Below are 19,485 nucleotides of genomic sequence, written 5' to 3' on the forward strand. Positions count from 1 at the left end.
TGTGCTTGACTTCAACAGGATAACAGATATGACACATAACCCTTTACCTACAGTATGCGATGTGATTAACTACCCTGTTTTTGCAAGATGCTGGATACTGCATTCCCAGAGACGCATGATAGCTTTAAATGTATTATCCGTCGCTCTCCTGTTGCAACCCTGATGCAGTCTTGCACTTGTGCACATGATCTTTTAACATATTTGTCTGGTGAGTATACATTTTGTCTTGCTTTTGAATAATTTCATTGCAAATTTGACACAATAAATAATACAGATTGTGTTGCTGAAAGCAGTTCTACAATTTGTAAAATTGTCATTTTCTTTAGGATTTAAAATCCAGTGGTGCAGGGCCTGGGACCGGAACCTCGAGTGGCCTGATTGATCAGATAACTGGGGTCGCTCTCCCAGACGCCCAACCTGTGACCTCCAACCTCTTTCAGTCGGAGCCGCATGTCTGTCTGGACCGGGAAGATGCTTTCAAACAAGATCTCCTTTACCAATCCACGCTGGACCACTTGCCAAAGCTGAACGAAGCAACCGAGTGCACACACGTCTCTTCTGTGTCGCTCTCTGACATAGCAGCAGCTAGGGAAGGGGCCACGTGTGAAGACCCGATCATCAAGATGATAGAGGTCAAAGAAGTCCGTGATGGATTGAACGTGTGCTACACGGGAGACACACTGACCCTGGAGAGTGCTTTTCAGTGCGGTGTAATATCTGCTTCTGTCTACGTAGAGATCCTTCAGAGGCAAAAGACCAGTCAGGATAAGATTAATCCCAGCGCTGCTGAAGATGTCTCACTCTTAGAGCCAGTGCAGGAGGTTAATAGACTGATATTAAAGTGCCTCAGCAGAAATAAATCACTGACATCAGGGAGGAGTATTAACACTTTGAGGTCTTTTCCTGAAGGTTTAAGTGACCAGGAGACCATGACAGAGGAAGTTGTGAGTAATCGTGAAGGGCTAAAGGTGGATGCAGCCGTTCAGTGTGATTTGATGCGCTCTAACAGCACACTCATTGTGCTTGAAAATCAGCAGCAGTTTATGGGACTCGTGTTGCCTCGTTGTGGGGAAATCCAAACTGTGTCCACCTCATTCCAGTATGACCAGCAGATCACCAGTGATGAGTTCACCAGCACAGTGTTCAGTAATCGGGAAAAGATAGCAGCTTTTTACATTCCAGAAAACTCAGAGGTGGTAGACATCAACTGCGCCGTTCAGAACGGTTTGATTGACACTTACACAGCAGAGATTGTGAAATCTGTCGAAATTCCTGATGTGTTTCCTGAGGATGATCACCTTAACGACAAGTTTTCATCTTGGCTTATGTACAAAAAACTCACAGTTGACGGATGCCATCATGCTGCAGATTGCTTAGAAGTCGATAACATCCCGACTCATGCAGAGGCGACTCAGCTGTTCATCTCCTACCTAATGTTGAACAGTTACATAGATCCCGAGTCAAGACAGAGGGTCCTAATACTCGACAGACAGCTGAGTAAAATGGTTAAAATTTTTCTTGGAGATTCAGTGTTTTCTGAAAACACTGAGAGAAATGTGACTTCTCTGACTTTAAATGTTGGAGAGCTTTCAGAGCGGGTCGATTTAGAGATACCGCTGCACATAAATGAGGAGACAGAGGAGTTGATGAAATACGGGCAACACACATTTGATCAGCATCATTTTGTTGATGGAAGAATTAGCTTTGATGAAAAAACATCTGCAGATGATGAGCCTCTAAAACAGGAATTTTTCGATGATGGCCTTGGAATGGATACCACAGAGACTGGTGTAGCGGAGGAAACCCCGTTTCACAGCAACTCAAACTGGACAGAGTCAGAAGATTTTGAAGAGAGAGGTTGTCGAAATAGTTTCCAAATTGATGATGAAGATGCTGATAGTAAAGACTTATATCAAATGTTTAGTCAACCTTTATGCTCCCTGAACAGAACAAATGTTGGCTCTCCGTCGAGGATGTTTGACTCAGAGTGTTCAATGGAATCCTGCCGTCAAACGCTTCCACAACACAACACTGAGTCACTTTGTAGTGAATCAGACGGTACAGATATTACTCAGGATGAGATTGTACGCTCTGAGGGCGTGTTGGAGGGCCAAAATGAGCAAGACTATGCTATTCATCTTCTGAAAGCACAAGTGGGGGAACGGGACATTTTAGATGTCACCTGTGGGAGGCGTTATGACCTGGAGGCAGCTCTCAGCCAGGGACTAGTTAACGAGACGACAGCGATGAAACTGCTCGACCTGCAGTTACATGAAAAACAAAGTGTTGTAGGAGATGAGGAGGACACAATGTCAGCGTCCGATGCATCCATATCCTCAAATGTTGCTCTTAGTGTAATAGAGCAGCAAAGCCTTTTGAGGTCTGGTTGCAGCATTAGTATCAGTGAGTCAGTGCAGTCTGGATCAGTTACAGATGACCGTGTTGACTTACACCCTGAAGCCAGCAGTTACCCAGAAGAAAACGTCATTCACTCCATCTCTGATGATCACAATCTAGGTTTAATTAATAATAATAATGAGGCTGAAAACATGCAGACTGAGAGGGAGGGTGCTGTTAAGGTGCTTGATCTGACTAATGAGGAGGCGAATAATGAAGAGGGGGATAATGTAGAGGCAGAGGTAGATTGTGAGACAACAGGATATGTAGGAGAGATGAGTAATTATCTCCATCATTCCCCTTCCTCAGTTAGCGATCATGAGTCTCGGATGAGCTCATCCTCCTCATGGAGTCAGTTTACTGCAGAGTGTCTTCATCTCGTTGGCAAATCTCCTTTACTAGCTGAAGACAGTGACTCACAGGTTATTAATACAAGTACAGATATTACTCAGGATGAGATTGTACGCTCTGAGGGCGTGTTGGAGGGCCAAAATGAGCAAGACTATGCTATTCATCTTCTGAAAGCACAAGTGGGGGAACGGGACATTTTAGATGTCACCTGTGGGAGGCGTTATGACCTGGAGGCAGCTCTCAGCCAGGGACTAGTTAACGAGACGACAGCGATGAAACTGCTCGACCTGCAGTCACATGAAAAACAAAGTGTTGTAGGAGATGAGGAGGACACAATGTCAGCGTCCGATGCATCCATATCCTCAAATATTGCTCTCAGTGTAATAGAGCAGCAAAGCCTTTTGAGGTCTGGTTGCAGCATTAGTATCAGTGAGTCAGTGCAGTCTGGATCAGTTACAGATGACCGTGTTGACTTACACCCTGAAGCCAGCAGTTACCCAGAAGAAAACGTCATTCACTCCATCTCTGATGATCACAATCTAGGTTTAATTAATAATAATAATGAGGCTGAAAACATGCAGACTGAGAGGGAGGGTGCTGTTAAGGTGCTTGATCTGACTAATGAGGAGGCAAATAATGAAGAAGAGGGGGATAATGTAGAGGCAGAGGTAGATTGTGAGACAACAGGATATGTAGGAGAGATGAGTAATTATCTTCATCATTCCCCTTCCTCAGTTAGCGATCATGAGTCTCGGATGAGCTCACCCTCCTCATGGAGTCAGTTTACTGCAGAGTGTCTTCATCTCGTTGGCAAATCTCCTTTACTAGCTGAAGACAGTGACTCACAGATTGTAATCAATAGTCAGCTGACCGATACGGATGTTGTGATAGAAAGCGTTGCTCCAACCACACAGTCACGTCCATCTAGCGCTGATCCAGAAAGCCAGACTCAATATTTAACTTCTATTAATCCCTCCAAATCTGACAGCTCACCTATTGATAACGATTTTTTCATCGCCCAAGTGGGGAATCAGACCGTTAGTGAGAGTGACTTAGACGTTTCCTCGTCACACGATGTGTCATGTGAGGAACGCAGAACAGAGAATGACACATGTGCACTTCAGTTACCTTTGGACGGCGAGCCAACTCCGAGTGTAGATTACTTATCACCCAGAGACTTGGTCGAAAGTGCAATCATCTCAGAGGGAAACGGTAACTATGATAACAACAATACAGACGATGGCAGCAGAATCACATTACCTCAGCAAGCAGCACTTCATTCAGAAAGTGAGTTTAGTGTTGGATCGGAGCCCAGCTGCTCTCAAAATGGTCAGAGTATGCTTGTTGGTGAGAGATCTCCACAGTCACCCGCTGTTTCCGATGAAGTCACCGCAACAAATGCTATTCATCTTCAGTGTTTCGGTGGTGAAGATTTAGAGCACCACACTCAAACTACCAGCAGAGTTTCTCTTGAAACAGTGTTGGCTGGTAAAGATTCACAGCAGAGTGCTGCAGAGGATGTTGAGTTAAGCACAGGCGGTCTTTCCCCAGAGAGGCAACATGAGGACATCTTCACAGTCACCACTGACACAGAGCAGATATCCGCGTCAACATATGCACAGACGGCAATAGATAAAGAAAAAATTGGTGAAAATGTTTCTGGGTCAGACAATAACTCGGGACTGTCTGAAACTATTTTGGGATTAGGTTTCGCATCTGATATTCTACAAGAGGAAAACCGACTACCTGTGTGTGCTCCTGAGCATCTCCAGGTAGATACTGATCTCCTGTCAGACAGCTACGTCGCGTCTGATGCTTCCTCATCAGTGTTTTCTAATGCTGTAAGGACAAACGTAGATGACGAGGGGGAAGGGATTACAAAGGGGACTGATGTCAGTGATTTGCATAAGGCACAAACCCGGGACACTGAAAGCTCTATCGAAGTGTTTCAGAACCCTCCACAAACTTTAGACCAAGCTGGCTTTCAGGAGAAAGACACACCTCATGGACTTATAGAGAGCAGTCACCCAGACCTTCTCATGGATGTGTTGAAGCAAGACGCCCTCAGTTCAAACAACAAAGACATGGGAAACTCAGAACTGATAGTGCAGGAAGAGAAAGTCGGTGAAAAGACAGAGCAGTCCGATGCTCCGAACATCCAGCTGCAACTGCTGCAGGTTCTTAAGACTGTTTCCTCAAGCCAAGACCTTTCAATGCTTCAGGAGGTGATGGACACTCTAAACATTGCACTGGGGGGAGACTCTCTGGGAAGAGACTCTCTGGGGGGAGACTCTCAGGAGGAGCGATGGCACACACTGGAGAGCATCAAGGAGGAGAGCTCAGAGGGAGAAGATGGGGAGTCAGCAGAAGATGACTCGGGTCACTGTCGCTCTGCTGCAGACAGTCACCCACCGTCTCCTCAGTCGTCTGGCAGCTCAGATTCCTGCAAAGTTGAGGAGGTCAAAAATAAGGTACTTGTCATGTTGTTTCAGTGTTAAGGCAACCCCCTCCCTTAGTTTTTGATAAGTGACATCTTCTCTTTTGTTTTTTTGTTTTCTTTCACCTTAGCTGTTCTCCATCCAGGATTTTTTGGAGTGTGTTGGGAGACTGCAGGATCACGCCGATGTTTTAGAAGATGTCAGAAAAGACCTTTTAATCCAGGCAGCCATTGGCAACAACATGGAAGAACTGCAGATTCAAAAACAGGATTTTCAGGTTAGACATGAACAATATCAAACAATATTATATGTTCTCAACTTTTCTCTTATGTACGTACATGTATGCATTAGTTCCTGACCAACTGTGCTTTTGTTATCCAGTCTCTGGAGTCCCAACTTTCTCGACTGGCTGGTGTTTTGACAGCAGATATGGAGAAAGCCCAACAGCTCTTAAATTCTGCTGATGAGGACATTCCCATACAGATCCACCAAGATTTGTCCTCGACATATCTGGATTTAGAGCAAAACTTTACTGCTGTTTCCCAAATGTGTGCAGAAAGGAGTCACTCCCTAATTCAAGCGATGGAAACTGGAAAGGTCAGTGCTCACTGCAAGTAATTAAAGTGATGTCATAGTTGCATCAGCTATTGACTTCTTTAAATGTGATTTTTTTTTTTAGATGCATTTGGAATCAACGTACCAGAAACATCTTGGTGAACTTGATGAACTAGCGGGCCTCATCCAGAACAACTCAGGAATGTGTGACGTGGATTTAAAACCATGTGATGTGGACACACTGAAACATTTGATTCAGCAGAACAGGGTATCTTTAAATGAATGTAATTTTAAACATCCATAATCTACAGTAGTTACAGAAACGTACTCTTCACATTTCCGTCTTTTCCTCCAGGACTCAGAGGTGATGCTAAAAGAAGCCAGGCTCAAGTTAGAGGATGCCACATTTGATATCCAGTGCTTTATTTCTGAGCACGCTCAGTTTCTGAGTCCGGCTCAGAGCAGCTACCTCCTCAAGTTCCTCAGCACAACTCAGCGAGCATTCAGGGACCAGACAGAGAGGCTTGTCACCCAGAGGAGCGCATTGGATGTCCTACTGGACACCAGGGAGAGGGAGATCCAGGAGAAGGTCTGCCTGTGGCAATACAAGAGCATATCACATATGTCTCCTTACAAAAACAACTATATATACATGTTTGGTTTGCTGAATGAAAATGAAAGTTAATAATGAATGCTTATAGTGCATGTAGAGTGGGCTGTGTAAGCATGTTACTGGTCAGATTTAAGAATTGGAAGTATCATTTGTGGATAAGAATAAAAAGTAGATCAACTTAAACATATTAAATGAACACATGCAGTACATGTAGACGTGTTAGAGTTAACAACAAAAATATGAATTATTAATTATTATTAAGGCATTTTCACATATGTGGTTTGACATTATTAGCACACAATTTCTTTCCAAATTTGAGTGAGACATCTGACCCTCAGACATCAAAACAAAAATGATTTATCAGCTCTAAAATTTTATTTGTACAAATATTGAACTTCAATGTGGATTTTTGTGGATTTGGATTGATAATTAGACTTTTTCAAAGTAATGAGTAATCAACAGTATCCCAGCGTTTATAGTTTGCACCATATTTCAATGTGTTTGAAAAAAGGTTCTACTGTGAATGCCTTAAATGTTTAGGAAAAATAACAACTTTGCATGCTCACGTGCTTGATCGCTGCTGCAGACTAACTCTTTGTGCTGGTTATATCCTACAGGCCTCCAAGACACCAGTGAACAATTAACAGTGGACAAAATGCACCTTCTCTGTTGGAACCCGTTCACACACAACAAACCCAATAACACACAGGACACAATGTGCTTATTACTATCTCGAGACCAAAGTGGCAAATGGCGAAATAGCATGTTTACAGCATACTAGATTTATACACTGTTATGAAGAAGGAAATGTATACTAAAGCAGAATTTGCATGTTACCTCTAAGTGCTTGAATCGTTTCTCTTCCCTTGTTTTGATGTTTTTGTTCCCAAATATTGATTCAGACCAAAGAAATAACCCTGAACTCTGTTGTAGGATTTTGGGGGTTTGTTTCATGGGAATGCTTTATGGAGTGTACATGTGAATGTGTTTAATCACAGCCTTTTGTGATATTTACCTGGCGGTTTTTCCTTCTTGTTTGACAGTCTTTGTTGGAGAAACACAAGGAGTTTACAGAGAAGTTGGAGGAAGTGTGTGATGATCTCACCCTGACAGAAAACCAGCTGATGGGTCATCAGCAACAGGCTGGAAATGCTGAGTGTGTCACAGACCTGCAGCAGTACCAGCAGGAGCACCAGGTTTGAAATACATTTTATTTTGCTTTTTAAGAAGCACAGTATGCGTCCAAGTTTTCATCAGTTTCATTCCTCCTCCTGATATCAAGGCTCTGCAAAAAGACGTGTTGACAAATGCCAGTGCCTTGAATGACGTCATCACCAGCACTAAAAAGTTTCTGGAGGAAAACCGGAGCAAGCTGATGCCCGATCAAATCGCCATCATTGAGAGCAAGTTGGAGGAGGCGAAAAGCAAAGCCAAACTCATCAACCAGCGGGCCGAGGAGTCCAGGAAGGACTTGGAGAAGGTTGTTACCACAGCCATCAAACAGGAGAGCGAAAAGGTCAGAGTTCAGATTACCTCCATACAGTTTGTGTTGTCTGTAAAAACTATGTAATGCATCATATTTTAGATTGTTATTTCAGCGTTATTATCACATTGCTAAACTTAACGTCAACGTTTTATATTGATTTCTCTCTTTTCAGTATGTTGTTGGTCTGTAATCCATCTGTCTTTTCAGGCAGCAGCTGTTGAGCGGCTTGAAGAAAGTAAGAACAAAATCGAAGGTCTCCTGGACTGGATATCCAACATAGGGAATGAAAACGAGAGCGATCTGAATCAAGCTGACCATATAAGTAAAGAGAATGGAAACCTGCCAGAAGAAACCTCACCCACGGGACCGATAGGAGCGGATGACGATGCCAATGGAAACGCTTTACAGGCCACTGAAAATGATTTTGGCAGAGAGACCGGCGGGAAGAACGACGCCTCCCTGCAGCTCGATAAGCAGTGTGACAGGGTCAAGGTATAGTTGGATTGTTGCAAAGATGTAGAGAGAGAATTGTTACTCAGCAGTTCATACTTTCATCTGGGAGTTTTTTTGGTATTACTTGAGACAGACAGAACATCATGAGTAAATCTAAAAGTAAAAGACACAAGTAGCAAAGAAATGCAGAAAGTAGCAATAAAATCAAAATGTTGTATATCAATTTCTAGATCTGTTAAACAGTAAATGCCAACAAATATAAAAGCTGCAAAATGTTATTTAATTAGAAAAATAAACAGTTAACTTTATCTTGATTTAAAAAAAAGAAAGTCTAATTAAAATATGACTTGGCATTGGAAAAGATGAGGATGAAGAGATGGATTACATTGTGAAATGTAGATACAGGTAAAACATTTAACAATTGAGTTTAATAGTATTTAGCAGACTCAAAATTTGAGGTTAAAGAAACAAGAAAAGTTGATACTGTAGACCAGCCTTTAAATACAGTAAAGACAAAATGAAAAAAGAAAATAGTATAAATTATATAACGATGTTTAAAAAATGTATACGAAAAGATAATAATCACATTTATATGTATTGGTTCTGCATCCTCAAGTCTTCATCGTTCCCACAGGCCCGTCATCAGGAGATTCTGTCCCAGCAGCAGGATCTGATCATGGCCACCCAGTCAGCTCAGGCTCTGCTCGACAAGCAGGCAAACGTGCTGTCTCCGGAGGAGAAGGAGAAACTGCAGAAGAACATCCAGGAGCTGAAGGGACGCTACGAGGCCTCCCTGACGCAGGCGGAACAGCAGATGAAGCAGGTGCAGTGTGTCCAGGAGGAGCTGAAGAAGTTCCAGGGTGACTGTGAGGAGTTTGTCGGCTGGTTAGACCAGGCGGAGGGAGAGATAGAGCAGCTGGGCACTGCTGCAAGCTCCCTTAATATCCTCAGTGATAAACTCCAGCGACAGAGAAGCTTCTCAGAAGATGTGATTTCCCACAAAGGGGACCTTCGCTTCATCACCATGTCAGGACAGAAAGTGCTGGATGTGGCTAACGCCTGTGGATTGGCTGACTCTGCGGCTAAGAACGCTCTGCTGGATGTTGATACTTCAGGAACCTGCTCTGCTGTCAAGGACAAGTTGGATTCAGCAGCCAGCAGATACAAAACACTACATTCACAGGTATTTAGTCGGCAGCTGATCACATGGGTCTAGAGAGGTTGCAATGACTTTCTCTTGCCACTGGGTGGAAGCATTTGTCTTCATTCAAAACTAATACGTCACGCTGTCTTCTGTGAGCACTGCGAGAATTTGAGTGTCAGAGACTGTTATCTGAATATATTATATCACACATAGAGTATCACTTATTTTCCTTTGTTTCAGTGCAATCAGCTCGGCAACAACCTCAAAGATGTGGTTGACAAATACAAAAAATATGACGACTCGAACGCTGGTCTATTGAAGTGGCTCAACAGCTCAGAGGAGGAGGCGAGGAAGCAGCAATCCGAGGCCATAGCAGCTGACCCACAAACACTACAGAAACAGCTGGAGGAGACCAAGGCAAGAAAAACTGCAAGCCAGAACTGTCGCACTTAGGATATTGAGTGCTCAGACGTTTCTCAGATTGTGGTCTTCTTTACCTGGATGTACACTTTCTTCATATTTCTGTGAGGCCTCTCTAATTCTTGAGGCCAACACAGGAGTCATATGAAAAAAGCCTTTATGATCTTTCTTCCCATATGATGCATTACATTTTGATGATAATTGGATCTTTACAGTTAAAATTCAACAAGTCTGGTGTTTGATTTGATCAGATGATATACAACTTTATTCAGCCCGGGGGAAATTGCAATGCAGCGGTTGCATCGCAAAGATTCATCAATGTGATGTGAACTTTAATGGATGTTAGGTTATGAGTATTCTAAGTAGAGAAATAAAGAAAAGCTTTATTAAGAAGTAACACATGCAGAACTTGGGAGCATTGACTGGGTTATAAGGTCACGGCACAATAGACCTGCCTTACCATATACAGTGTTTCCACTGACTTAAATATAACACAGTTATTTTTAGCTCTGTGTTCAAATTCAAACCCACATGTGAATAGTTTAACTCTGGTTATGTGAAGCCTACAGGAGGATAAGAAACGATGCTTTCTTTGTGTCAAAAGCTTTTGGCAGCAGTTAGCTTGAACATTTCTCTGTAGGAAGGTAGTGACTTACAGCAGAGATATGCCAAGATAAGAGGCGCCTGTGGGCCAACTGAGAAACGCTGTTCATCTGGCTTTGGTTACAAATCACTGCAAATACTCCAAAGCCTTTCTGTAAGTGTAGAAGTCGAGGCAGACAGGTACATCTAAACATATCTGTGGAATCACTATATATTTCCTATTTACAGCAGATATTATCCAAACATTGTTGCACATTATCACTTTTTTATCTTCAATCTACCACACAAGTGAAATGCATAATCTGTACAGTACAGTTTAAAAGTAGACAGAGGACATTTATATATGTGGATACTGTTTAATTTTTCTTTTTCCTATTGATCCACAGGCCCTACAAGGTCAGATGACAGGACATCAGACTGCTATTGACACACTACGCAAAGCAGTTGAGTCTTTGATAACATCTGAAGGAGACCTGCTGAGCAACTCAGATGACATCCAGGAGACAGTAGGTGAGGGACAAATCAAAGTAGGGATCAGGTTTTGCACCACCTATAGAGAATTTTAATGATTTTATGTGTCATTATTGACACTCAAATAATTTCGGCCTTAAAATCGGCAAATTGGAAGATGCCAGGCATGGAAATATCTCTGAAATGCTTGGGGAAGTTTCAAAATAAAGTATTTCAAAGGAGAGGCTTAAAGTTTATCAATCTCATTGCCCTGCAAAATGTGAGTTTTGCAACTTGCAACTTGTAGGTAGGTTGTTAAGCAAGCAGACTGTTCATTGTCAGTTGGCAACAATGTCATCATACCTCAAAGTGTCTGCCATCCTTTTTCTAAAGTTGACACAAGGTATCAGAGGGAAATATAGCTTTTGGAGTGTCTCATTTATATTCCTTCTCTCCAGTCATTAGTTTCTTGGCTTACACGTAAAAATGCTTTTACTCTATCTTAGTGGATGTAATCCTTCGCAAAACGTTTATCCTTAAGACACTCATGAATGTCAAATAAGTTACAGCTTTGGTTTGAAATGTTCATCTCACAGTGTGTCCCAAACAATGAGAAGATGTTCCGATTTAAACATAACCTGGTGTGTTTACCTTCGCTGTAGATGACATAGTTGAGCGCTACGACAATCTCTCCAAGTCTGTGAGTGATCGCAATGAGAAACTGCAGATCACCCTGACTCGCTCCATGAGTGTCCAGGATGGTTTGGATGAGATGATGGGATGGATGGAGGGAGTGGAGGCCAGTGTGAAAGATAAAGGACAAATCCCCCTGGACTCTGCATCCATTGGAGATATCCTCAGCAAAGAAGCAGTATGTACTCTTCTCATCATTTTAGCAGTCCAATAACCAGATACTGTATCTATTATTTGATGCTGTCTGTGGCTGATTTGTGTCTTTTTCTAGCTCCATATTCACTTTATTTAGCCATTAAACCTGTTTTCCATCCTGTATTTTCTTAAGGCATTAGAGCAGGACATAGCAAGTCGCCAGAGCAGCATCTCAGCCATGAAAGCCAAGGTGAAGAAGTTTGTGGAGACAGCAGATCCCTCTGCTGCTGCCCTTCTGCAGACTAAGATGGATGCTCTCTCCCAGCGCTTCTCTGATTCATGTAACAAGCATAAGCAAAAAGTGTCCCAGCTGGAGCAGCTGAAGGAAAAGGTGGAACAGTTCGAGAAGGTTACAGATAAAGTTCAGCAGTTTGTTGTGAAGCGCTCACAAGATCTACATGAGACAGAAGGGCCGGGGAAAACCTTCAATGAACTGTCTCAGCTGATGCAGGTAACTACACCGCTGACTATGTTTACATCCATAAATGGTGGTGTCTTGAAGTAATGTAACATTTTCACCAAAAATGTTACATGTCATTTCTCTGCAGAACACTAAAGCTGAGATGGCTGAACATGCCAGTGATTTGGAGAAGCTGCAGACTCTGTCCAAGGAGCTGTCTGAAATATGCCCCGATGGAAACAAAGCCCAGATCCAGAGCAAGATGGACAATCTCTCAAATATTTTCAGCACCTTCAAAGACACCGTCAACGAAAAGTAAGCTGGGTCAATGGGAGGGAAACATAAGGTTCTTGTATTTCCACGTTTAACAAATATAACATCCTTTTCCTTTACAGTAATGGTTGTATAATGTACAGACGGATGCATGATGTGACTGATTCTTGTCTGCTACAGGGAAGAGGAGGTGTCATCCTGTCAGGACCAGCTAGGAGACTTCAGATCTGCAGCTAGCGCTCTCACCAAGTGGCTGGAGCAGACCAATGAGAAAGTACCTGTGGTTCAGCCGAGCAGCAGTGTGAAAAGTCTGGAGAAGGACCTGCAGATAGTCACTGTGAGTCATGAGATTAATAAACTAAATTGTCTAACTGCACTTTAAGTGCTGGAACAGAAGCCGTTGACGTTGCACTTTGCATCCAGAGAAGTCTGTGTGTTTTGCAATAGATAGATGTAAGTGTGTTTTAATAGGTTATAGTCCTACCCTCCCTAAACTCCCCACCATTCCAACCTGCTTTCCCTGCCAACTAATGATGGATGGATGGTATGTGTTTACACAGGACAGATATGGGAGTGAAACATTATATTGTCCAGCAGAACGACTATTTGCTTCACAGGATCCCTGAAGTAGATCCTGGAAAGCAAAGAATACAAATAAAACCTCACAGACAACCTCTCTTTTCAGAAATCATGTGTTATAAATGCCATGCTCCTACAGTATATACCATGTATCTGTCTGATTAATCAGGGATTACTAGATGAGTGGACCTTCAAAGACCCTGCTGTCCAAGACCTGAACAGTAAGGGATCAGCGCTATACAGCCTCATGACATTCCTCACATCCCCCGCCAAGACAAAGACCGCTAACAAGTCAGGTAAAAATCGGCATACTTAACCTCAAATGTTTGAATCATTCAGTGGAATGGGAAGCATGGTGTTTGGGTGCACTTCTGAGTACTGTGTGCTCACTAACCATTGGAGATTGTGGAAAGATGTTCTAGACCGTCTGCCTGTCCTTTACTCAAGCTTTGTCTTATGTCTTTTGCATCAGCTCTTACTAATGGTGGTGGTCCAGCGAGCCATTCCTATCTAACAAATAAAGGTAATCAAGTGTGTATATGGATGCTGCTGTGTAAATGCATTGTTTGTAGTGTCATGTGTGTAGCGGTTATGGCTGGTTTTCAAAACACTGCTCTGGCTGTGGTGGCTCTATGCGAAACAAAGATCACTGACACAGTATGTTCAGTTTATGAGTAATAAAGTTACAGGAAAAAATAGGGAGTTTATTGCTTTTTTACTTTTTTGTTGGCCCATTAGAGCAATTAAGTCTCAGCCAAACTCCATAGGGAGTGAATTATTTCATCACTTTCCATCAAGCTTTTTCTTAAATGAATCATTTAAAGGCTCAAACATCCATTCACACACACAGGGAGGACATTTCACAAGATTAGATCAGAAATATTTCCATTTAATGCAGGAAGATTTTTTTATTCCTATCTATAGCTCTCATACTTTTCTTTCCATGAGACTTGTTCCAAGTCAAATTCACAGTACCGCTTGTAACTGTAAAAACTTGATGAATCCCACCTGTCCATGAGGAGATGCATGTTCCCAAGATTTGATCATTAGCATGTTCAACTCCCGCAAATAGCAATATAAGAGTCCAAGTTTCAATCACAAAAATATCATACAACAGTAAAAAGAAAATATTACTGTCAACAGCATCATTGCAGAGATAGTTTTTCCCCTGAGGAGACTCGTACTTTTTAAATCACTCGTATGTGCCACGTAAGAACACATCTTTCCATATGAGTGATCTTGAGGCCCACTTTTATTTAATTCATCATTTACTTTGATAAGAGCCGAAGATTTGCACAAATACTTGGGAGTGGTTGTTACTTTCCTCATATTCTGAACCTACTGCACCATAAGGCCACTATATTAACAGCTCCTCACTGTTATCATAACCTCATGATGACACGTTAACCCCCGGTAAGGTAAATTTAATAGAATTATTTTTGCTGTCCTCAGAGCTGATGGTAATTCAGCAGAACATGTCATTCGTCAACGAGGGATACGCGAGCCTCGGGGAGACGCTGAAAGGTCGAGCAGCAGAGCTGAGTAGTTTGGTGGAGGAGGTGAAAGAGGCCCAAAAGGAGACGGACAACATGTTGGAATGGCTGAGGGACATGAAAAAGACTGCAGCGTCCTGGAACAACACAGCCACAGAGAAAGATTCAGTGAAAACACAGCTTGAACAGCAGAAGGTACAGAAATCTTGTTGTTCAGTAAATGGCCTGAATAATTACGTGTATTATACACTCAGTCCTCACTGACTTTGATCTGCTGTGAATAAGATAGGCATATGACACTCGAGTTGAAAATCACAAGATTCAGCGATTATAATTTGTTTCCATTCTCTCAGGCATTTGAGGATGACATGAAGCAAAAGCAGGAGAAGCTCCAGAAGCTCAGAGAGACGCTCCTCAACTTGATTAGGACTCATCCGAACTCCCCCGAGGCTGCAAAATGGAAGCAGATGCTGGCAGAAATAGGTATGCAGCAAGGTGTTGTCTCCTGATGGTCCTGGGTAATTTATGTCACTGAAACTGTCAGAGATATGTTGAATCCCGCCGACAAAATATGTATCTCATTACTGCAATGGCACAGAGTAAAGGCTGCTACAAAATGACAGATATGAGAAGTTAGACCATTACTATTGGTCATCTAGTCTTCTTCCCATCACACGCATACAGAATGTGTCTCATTACCTGCCCTCTGCCACACCAGTTAAATTAACACGTTCGCAGTGCCAAGTCCTGCACAATGGGAGGTTTTGCTAGGAGAACAGTAGGACAGTGGATAGAAAGGTGCTGTTATGCTGACTAATGCAGACTGGTGTGATTGTCCTGCCCTCCTGCTCAGATGCTGCTTGGGCGGATATCAGCGGCTCTGTAGAGGACAGGAAGCAGAACCTGGAGCAGTCCAACAAGAACCTAGACATCTTCCAAACAACTGAGCGGCAGCTTGTTCAGTGGCTTTCAGAAAAAGAGCTGATGATGAGTGTCCTCGGACCCCTCTCGATAGACCCGAACATGCTTAAGATGCAGAAACAACAAGTTCAGGTAGGCATGGTGCATGCTGTTTGGAAAAAACATCTCCCAAGAACCAGAATGTCCTGTAATTTTCTAAAGGAATGCTCCTCTTGACTGATTTTGTCCCCCCAGATCCTCCAGAACGAATTTAAGAGCCGCAAACCTCAATATGAGCAGCTTGAGGAAGCTGCCTCTGCCATCTTGAGCTCCTCAGGCAACCAGGACCCCTCCAGTGGGAAGCTGGTGAGGGAGCAGCTCACTGCCGTCACCCAGAAGTGGCAAGGCCTCACAGGACAGCTGAACCAGCGAGACAGCCTTATCGACCAGGCCGTGGTGAAGACGGGGCAGTTTCAAGAGTTACTGAAGAGCGTCAGTCAGACTGCCACTCAGCTGGAGAATCAGCTCACCAACCATCAGGGACACAGCACCCAGCCCGAAGCCGTGAAGAAGCAGTTGGAGGATGTCCATAACATCTCGGCACAGCTGAGAGAGGAGAGGAAGAAGCTGAAGGAGGCTGAGGCCATCAACGCAGAGCTCACCGCGATGGTGACTGAGGATTATCTCAAAGCAGACTTGGCCAGGCAGCTGGACAGTGTCAGCAAGCCTTTCAAACAACTGGAGGAGAAAGCAGGTTGGCCTTCTAACTTAACCTAATGATGTAGTGTTGTAATGTTGGGAAAGAAAGAAGCATTCTATTTGTGTTGAGTCATAGTAAGATATATTTATTCTATGACAGCAACTTCCCAACTTTCCAATAGTCCCAACCTTTTGTTTCCACTTTTTGCACAAGAGATGTTGCTGCATTTAACTCACTAATTGCCATATTTCTCTGTTGTAGAAAAACAGATCGAGCATCTCAACTCAACCTTTGCCAGCTCTCAGCAGTTCCAACAGACCTCCAAAGACTTCCAGTCATGGCTGGGTGAGAAGCTCCAGGACCAGTCTAAGCCCCAGCCTATCTCTGCCAAAGTGGACATCCTGCAACAAACTCTGGAGGAGCACAGTAAAGTCCAGAAGGCTCTCAGTGAACACAAGGAAGCTTATAACACAATCACTGGGGAAGGTGAGATGCTTCTGCAGAACACTGATGGTGCAGAAAAGTTGGCACTACAAGGGCAGCTTACTACACTCTCGTCCAACTGGGAGGAGGTGAAGAAGAGCTCTGTGGAACAAGCTGACAAACTCCAGACTGCTCTGCAGAAATCTCTGAAGTATCAGGAGCATGCAGAGAAGCTCAGCTCCTGGATTCAAGAGATTGAAGCTAGCGAGGGCCGAGTCAAACTCACTGTTGATCCAGTCGCTGTGGAGAGCTCAATTTCTCAGGTGAAAGCTCTCCAGAAGGATGTCGACAAGCACAGAGGGATGGCGGAGCAGCTCAATGCGGCTGCAGATAGCCTTCTTGAGGTGGCCAACGCAGACACTGACGCTATTGAAGAGGAGAAGGCTAGCATTGGCAAAAGAGTGGACAATGTAGTCGAAGGTCTGCAGAGCAAAAGGGAGTCCCTGGAAAAGATCTCACACACAGTTAAGGACTTTAATGATGCCTACAAAGAGGCGAAGGGTCAGCTTGAGGGGGCTAAGAAGCAGGTGGATAGCTATGAGTCACAGGGAGTGCAGGCACATAGCAACAAGAACCTGACCAACATGAAAGCCCAACAGAAGAGTTTAGAAGGAGTGCAGAACCAAGTGGAGCACCTGAAGACCTTGGCCAAGGACCTTGTGGTTGAAGTCCCAGATGCTGATGGAGTGACGGACCTCTTATTGCAGGCTGACAGCATGGAACAAGACTACAGCACCCTTAACAAGAAACTCGAGGAGACGTGCCAAGTCTTGGAGGGTAAACTGCAGGGTATTGGGCAGTTCCAAAACCAAATCCGTGAGATGTTCACCCGTTTCACAGACCTGGATGACGAACTGGACGGCATGGCTCCTGTGGATCTCGACTTGGCCACTCTTAAGGAACAGCAAGACAGCATCCAGAGCTTTGTGGCAAAGCTGCAAGAGGTGATGGCCAACACGGCCAATGCCGGAGACAGTTGTAAGAAGATGCTGGAGACTGAAACCTCAACTGACCTGTTAGGCCTCAAGAGAGATCTGGATGCTCTGAGTAAGCAGAGCGGTAAACTGTTGGACAGGGCTAAGGGCAGAGAAGTGCAGGTGCAGAACACCCTCACCAAACTGGAGGAGTTGTACGGTAAACTCCACCAAGCGGAAGATACACTTTGCAGTGCTGTGGGCAAGGAGGCAGCGCAAGAGGCAGTCGGCATGGAGACAGACGGCATCAACCAACAGCTGGAGGCCTTTAAGGTATGCTATCTCCAATTAAACATTTGTTATTTTGGCTAAACAGAGTTTCATTGAAATCAGTTGGTTGATAAGTCATTGAGTTGGATGATGGAATATATGTGAAATCAGAGCAGCAGTTACTCTTGTTTTTGACTTTTTTGCATAAATTTAATAGCAATATGCAACATGCATACGTTTTATTTATTTTTTAAATAAGAAAGATTGTGACCAGTGTGACAAATGTCCTCTTGGCTCTATTCAAAGAGGCAGTTACTCGCAAATGATCTTGACTAAATGCTGTATTCTCTCCTGGGTTTCACATTCAAAATGTAATATTTTAGATGCTGTCTATCCCAAAAACCTTGCACTAGGGCAGATTACCAGCAGGCTCTTCACTGAGCACTTGCTACATACAATCCTCTGGGGAATGCTGGTTCATTAATGGCATCTGGTGTTAACAAAAGAGCTGTGGCCCATATGCAATGATGGTGCAGGAGGGCTGGACCATGGCAGCCAGGTGGTCGCCAGCAGGGCGTCACTTGATTCAGTGGTCCCAGTAATGAAGCTGGGCCTGCATCCTGATCTCTTAACATTGACACTGTTGTTCTTTTACGTTTGAATCTTCACTGCCTGACATTATCTCAGGCTCTAAGCTTAGAGTAGCCTGGTGTTTATTTGACCATCTTGACATAGACACCAATTAGTAAAGTGATGGCTAGTTACCATTAAAATGTGCTGAAACCCGTATTTACTGCTGGGCTGAGTGTCTTTTAAGGCTTGTAGTAATATGATGACACACACCAGTAGTAGATTTTAGAGCTGGTTCAAAGCAGCCCAAATGCTAATGAGCATTATGTCCCCAAATGCTAGAGATTATATTGTATTATGGATGTTTGGACAACAAAATGTAATAATCACATATGCCGTACTAAAAACATACCACACATATTCCTAGATGTCCTTATGGTCTGTTTTCAATTCCTATAACTCTCCATGTTGTCTATTAAATCGTGGAGGTCTTTGTTGGTTTCAGTGAGGGATAAAACTAGGGGTAGCCATTAGCAAGATTTACAGACAGATATATTTTAAAAGCCTATAAATTCCTGTGGAGTTTTCCAAAAGAGGATTAACCTATATTTAGAGGTGTCATTATGAAACACTTCTTCATTTATAGCATTAGATAGTATTACAATAAAACAATGTAAGCAGCCGAGTGTAGGCAAATGACACAGATCTGTCCTAAGATATAGGTCAAGGGATTTTTTTTTTTTGTAATTACGGGGGTGCTGCACTCACGCAGGAATGCAACATACAAACCTCCAGTTGAGACACATGGATTAAAATATCACTCGGGTGGTGGGTGTGTGGGTGTGTGTGTGGGGGGGGGGGGAGAGTTTGGTTTAAAGGCCTCGCAGGGAAACTATTAAAGAAGTGATTGATTCAAATTGTTGCTGAGTAGCGTTGTCATGGTGCATGTTTTTACCCCCTCTTTGTCCTGTCATCAGTCTGGGTTGAGAGGGCATATACAGCCTCAGCTGCTGGTGGAAAACCCCCTTTGTACTCATTTGTACCAATGCTTAGCATCAGGAGGAGAACTGCCAAAAGCAATATCGGAACCTGAGCTCTTTCTTTA

The 19,485-nt window shown here is 43.4% G+C and overlaps 1 protein-coding gene across 2 annotated transcripts in view; it reads left to right on the top strand.

Moving 5' to 3' along the window:
• Positions 1-19,485, top strand: part of dst (dystonin) — a 97,067-nt gene that overhangs the window by 49,143 nt on the left and 28,439 nt on the right. The window contains exons 39-60 of one of the 2 annotated variants that reach the window (XM_076076549.1): positions 327-5,219; positions 5,317-5,463; positions 5,568-5,783; positions 5,866-6,009; positions 6,097-6,330; positions 7,398-7,550; positions 7,637-7,870; positions 8,048-8,332; positions 8,928-9,476; positions 9,678-9,854; positions 10,847-10,970; positions 11,573-11,781; positions 11,932-12,249; positions 12,347-12,513; positions 12,652-12,808; positions 13,220-13,346; positions 13,523-13,573; positions 14,503-14,738; positions 14,897-15,026; positions 15,397-15,596; positions 15,699-16,197; positions 16,405-17,873. In XM_076076549.1, the coding sequence (XP_075932664.1) occupies positions 327-5,219; positions 5,317-5,463; positions 5,568-5,783; positions 5,866-6,009; positions 6,097-6,330; positions 7,398-7,550; positions 7,637-7,870; positions 8,048-8,332; positions 8,928-9,476; positions 9,678-9,854; positions 10,847-10,970; positions 11,573-11,781; positions 11,932-12,249; positions 12,347-12,513; positions 12,652-12,808; positions 13,220-13,346; positions 13,523-13,573; positions 14,503-14,738; positions 14,897-15,026; positions 15,397-15,596; positions 15,699-16,197; positions 16,405-17,873 (10,719 nt within the window). The remainder of the gene's footprint in view (positions 1-326; positions 5,220-5,316; positions 5,464-5,567; positions 5,784-5,865; positions 6,010-6,096; positions 6,331-7,397; positions 7,551-7,636; positions 7,871-8,047; positions 8,333-8,927; positions 9,477-9,677; positions 9,855-10,846; positions 10,971-11,572; positions 11,782-11,931; positions 12,250-12,346; positions 12,514-12,651; positions 12,809-13,219; positions 13,347-13,522; positions 13,574-14,502; positions 14,739-14,896; positions 15,027-15,396; positions 15,597-15,698; positions 16,198-16,404; positions 17,874-19,485) is intronic. The other variant, XM_076076548.1, reaches the window with a different exon arrangement.

Source organism: Anarhichas minor, unplaced genomic scaffold (assembly GCF_050575085.1).
Source record: "Anarhichas minor isolate MPS153535 unplaced genomic scaffold, ASM5057508v1 ptg000058l, whole genome shotgun sequence".
Taxonomy (NCBI): Eukaryota; Metazoa; Chordata; class Actinopteri; order Perciformes; family Anarhichadidae; genus Anarhichas; species Anarhichas minor.